General features: G+C 42.1%; 1 protein-coding gene across 1 annotated transcript; it reads right to left on the bottom strand.

Annotated features, from left to right (window-relative positions):
- Positions 1 to 83: 83 nt before the first annotated feature.
- LOC111368329 (nonsense-mediated mRNA decay protein 2-like) lies at positions 84 to 3771 on the bottom strand. Its single transcript, XM_022989559.1, has 9 exons — positions 2830 to 3771; positions 2068 to 2734; positions 1880 to 1957; positions 1691 to 1765; positions 1525 to 1590; positions 1349 to 1423; positions 1147 to 1227; positions 877 to 1049; positions 84 to 428 (listed from the first exon to the last, which is right to left on the bottom strand). The coding sequence occupies exons 2-8, from the start codon at positions 2336 to 2338 to the stop codon at positions 973 to 975; spliced, it is 723 nt and encodes a 240-aa protein (XP_022845327.1). The 5' UTR covers positions 2339 to 2734; positions 2830 to 3771; the 3' UTR covers positions 84 to 428; positions 877 to 972.
- Positions 3772 to 4916: the final 1145 nt, after the last annotated feature.

The following is a 4916-nucleotide window of genomic DNA, read 5'->3' as shown; positions in this document are numbered from 1 at the left end:
ATACCATGATTCATTTGTACAGGTATAACACCTTCAACTCTAATGAAATTAAAGTACAAAATACTACTACTTAACCAAGTAGCATGAACATCAATTTAATTAGAGTACAAACAAATGTCCTGCCTCAATGTCCCTTCCACTTAACCATATCCCAATATGGAATTGAAGTAATCTAATAACCCCCCTTGAGATCATTAACCACATCATATGGAATAGGAGTAATAGTCTCCACAGTTGCATCTTTAGGCATGAACCCAAGTTTGGGTCCCTTTGGCTGTTTTTTGGTGCTAATCACTACACCTTTTCTTTTAGCCTCAGCCTTCATTTTGTCTATAGTCTTCACCAGTCTGCAAAAATTCATCATCACACCTCGATGAACGTACACGATCAACTCAAAAATCAGCCCTCCGAATGAATGTGCTGCCTACCTGCATCAAGTGTGTGCTAAAGTGAAATGACACAGCAGAGAATGTTCATAATTATCCATCCAATCAATGTACAAATCAAAAAATTTACTCACCTATGGAATAGGAAACGTGCATGCAATCTAATCGTCAAAAAAATGAACAACCGTTTCACATATGACTGGGATATATAAGAATGATGATATATCATTTTAGTTCTGATGTTGATCAACCGTTTCACATATCATGAACAATACATGCATTATTTTTTTAACGCATACACACAAAATTAACCGACAATACCATCCCATACTTGCACTAAACATTTATTATCGCAAAAAGATATGTACTCTACGTAAAACAGTTTAACGTTTAGCGTATTGCTGAACAAACCTACCTGTCTATAAAACTAACCAAATTAAAAGCATGTCCTTGTTATGAACAACGTATCTACTACTACAATACACCTTACCGGACTACTTCAACTGACTTATTTCTTTACTCTTTTTGCCCTTCCCCTCGTGTATGGAGTCCAGGTAGGTGGTGCAGGACGTCAAACACGAGTCGATCACCGCCTGTTTGTGCTGCCTACATTGCCTCCCTTTTCTGGTACAGTCACTTGTCCCGACAATTGTGTGGCAGTGCCTATATAAAAAATTTCAAAATTTTAGTGAAACAGTTATGTGTGAAGGAGGCCACATACTCGTGGAATAAGATGGACCCGTTTAAAATATGCACGTACTATCCACCTCCGTGACGTCATGGGTCAATGGGGCTTCCTCGTTGTCATCCCTGGAGAGCGTGGGGACGGTCACTTCAGGGTCTAGTTGAAAGAAAATTAGATGAAATGGACAAACACAAGATATGAATTATCATTTGCGTAATGGGGAAGTGATTGGTAATAGAACCTAAATCACAAAAGTTGACAAAAATTACACACGTACCGTTTACCTCTTGCATGTCACCCTCCTCTCCATGGTCGTCATCTTGTGGACTCCGTTCATCTTCTCCTTTCCCGTCTAGTTGGAAGACAAAGAAAAATTATTGAAGGAGTGAAATTGAATACGTTTGCATATGACGAGATGAGATGACAAAAGTTGAAAAAAAATTATGCACGTACCGTTCGCCTCACCCTCATCTGCATGGTCGTCGTCCTGTGAGCTCCTTTCGTCGCTACCTTTCTCGTCTAGTTGGAAAACAAAGAGAAAATTATTCAACGAGTGAAATTGAATACATTTGCATATCACGAGATGAGATGACATAAAATACACAAATTACGCACGTACCATTCACCTCCTGCATTTCAGCCTCCTCTGCATGGTCGTCCTCATGTGGGCTCTGTTCGTCGCTGCCTTCCCCGTCTAGTTGGAAAACAAAAAAAAATTACTGAAGGACTTAAATTGAATACAGTTGCATATCACGAAATGAGATGACATCAAATACAAATATGTGTTACACATAACTAATCGACATACCATTCACCTCCAAGTTCCTGGTAGGTGAAGGACGGCCACCGTCATCCGGCCACAGGTCCATGTCTTGTTCATGTACATCTAAGTAATTTAGCAATTAAAAAAATACATTTGTAAGCGAACGCATAAGAAAAATTGCATAGCTCTACAGACATGTTGTAAGTGGAAGTTGCAGTAGAACAAACTCATACCTTCGTGGGGGTCATCCCAAATGTTTGGCTCATTCACGACAGGAACTGCAGCGGAAGTGGAGGTGCCATTGGACGGGGACACTAAGCTAGATATGGAGTCCTTCAATCTGGCAAACTCCTCGGTCACGTGCTGAATGATTTCAAGCTTCATGGTCCGCAACCTCATCTCGATCAGGATGCTCTGGTCTAACAACATGCCCTCCACGTCCTCCCTCGTCACAGTCGATCCACCACGAGTAGCCTGCAGCCCAGATGTGGATGGAACACCCATTGGAGTGGGTAATGCACCCGACTATCGTCCCGAGGCATCCTCGTCGTCCTCGGTGTCACCAGCACCAGTCTCGCTGGAGGTGTCGCGACTGCTGTCTCCACTCTCATCAGCCTTAGACCCATCGTTGTCGTTGCCCTCCAGTGTCTGACGATCATCGCTAACGGATGTCTCATCGTCCTCGGCCCCTGCACCGGACTCATCGTCATGGCCATCACCCACAGCGCTACCGTCATGTCTCCCACTGGGCGGTGCCGCCTGATGGAACTGTGGCCCGACAACACTCCTAGCGAGGTCGTCCAAAAATTGCACCGGACGATTGGGAAATGGCACCAAACTGGCGATGTATGGGAGATCATGCTCGGCCTCCGTGGGACGCAGTGTGGCATGCACGTGCAGCTGTAGAAATAGGGGAGAACGGGTAGTTAAAATATATTGCATAGTATTCCCAAAAAAACAAAATAATTGAAAGGCAAATGAAAAATGTCTATGACCTTACGTCCCTAAAGAACGCATCGTACATACGCTATTGTGGTTATTTGGTAGAGGTCCAGTATAGAAGTCGGGGCGATCGTTCACCCACCTGCTGATCGAAGCGTTCGCCGAGTTCAAGCATGACCTCATATGCCCAAATTTGTCCGGACGAAAACAAAAAAATTGTCGCATAAGTATCCATCCAAAGAATGTAGAGAACTATTCTAATACTTACAAATAAAAAACATAAACTTAATGTTGTTCTTACCTGCATGGCGATCGAAAATTCGTGAATTGTGTAACTGATGTCCTTTTCGTTCTTCATCTTTGCATCACTCATTTTATATGCCCAAGTACCCTGGAATCCCTTCAACAAACGCCTATACCCCACTTTGGCCCAGGAGTAGGAAAAAAACAACTCCAAGTCATCGACGAGGGAAAGCGTATCCTCATCAATGCCAATATTATTGTCCGGAGTAGTGATAACTCCTTCCACAATCAGAGCAAGCTCGAGCTTGTAGCTATCTACCATGGGTGTCAACGCACAGACAAAGGTCTTCTCCAACTAGGCACATGAAATCTTCTCCAACGATTCGAAATACTTTTCCTTCAGCCTCCTCTTCTCCAATGCTTTTGTGTATCGATCGCCCTCTGGAAACGAGCCAGCATGCAGTCCAGTGACGATAGCATACTCCTTCACTCCAAACCGGGTAAGGTGGCCTGCACGTTGAGCCACAACTCGTGAGAATTATCGCAACAAATCCCTCGGCACACAAGTGCCTGGATTAGTTGAGTGGAAAACTGGATCTCCGGAACGTCAGCAAGAAACTCAAGGCAGGAGTTGCAAAAGTCAGCCCGCAGTCGGTCGTCCAAGTTATCCATCATCGTTTTAATGTACTTCAGGTTGCTCCGTTGTGAGATGTTCGCGGGCAATCGTACATTCTCGGGCACCCAAAATTGAAATTTCATCTATTCTGCAGATGAAATGATAATGGTCAGACCATAATTCAACAACAAATGAATATTATAAAGAAGCGTACTTCCGAAAAGCATACAACCACATCAATCATAACAAGTAATACGAGAAACGTATAAGAACAGATCATCTACCCAAACTTGCACTAAATATTTATTATGGCGACTTGTGCATACAATTTTCAAATAAAAAAAACTGTTACTAAAAATATTTTGAATGTACGAAAATACGTGGAGTAATGAGATATGAACGTTGGAGAGACATGTTATTTCTAAACTCACGTGCAATGTCGTTAGTGCCCACAGTCATGTGTCGAGACACTGTCACCGAAACCTTTGTCGACAGATGACTGCACTCGTCTGACATGACAGTGGCATCTGTCATCTATCGAGAATGTCTGCAGCTAACTGTCGGGATTCACCCAACTATCGAGAAATACTGCAGCCAAATGTTAGGAACGACAGTTTTCAACAGAAACATGGCATACGTATGCATGGTGCCCCAACACACAAACTTGGTACATAACAGCAGAAAACCAGTCTTCCGAAAATTCACAAAACACTTTAAAACTTAGATGTTAATGCTACAATGCGAACATAAATATGTGTTACATATGCATGGTGCCCTATATTAAAGTGTAGAACATGTCAAAATTCAGTCATCCCAAAAATCACAATGAATGTGAAAACGTAGATGTTTATTCTACAATGTCATCAGTATCGCCAAGCAAACAGGTACAAATGTAAACACATCGAAGCAACCAAGTAAAAAAGGACCGTTGGAATAGAAGGCAAGCAAACAATAATAGTTTTCCCTTTATAACTACATTGAAAACATCAAATCATGCAACTGCTTACCGAGTAATCTAAGAGATATGCAAAGCAGCAAATTGTTTTGTCAATTTCTTGTGCGTGCTAAGTTCAATACATATTTGTACATCACAAAAACAAGATAGAAGAAAGTGCTTTCACCACGTCTAGTTGCAGCAGTTGCAAAGTGCTATGGACAAATACGTCTCTTTTCTTCCTCGACACTCCACAAAGTTTGGTTCTACAACAAGAGAAAGAAATGTTGCGCATCAAAAACGTATTGAAGAGGAGCATACATTCAAATTGCCACATTTCTTGAATA

This window comes from Olea europaea, chromosome 19 (genome assembly GCF_002742605.1).
Source record: "Olea europaea var. sylvestris chromosome 19, O_europaea_v1, whole genome shotgun sequence".
In the NCBI taxonomy this organism is placed as follows: domain Eukaryota; kingdom Viridiplantae; phylum Streptophyta; class Magnoliopsida; order Lamiales; family Oleaceae; genus Olea; species Olea europaea.
This window is presented reverse-complemented; position numbering and strand designations above follow the sequence as displayed.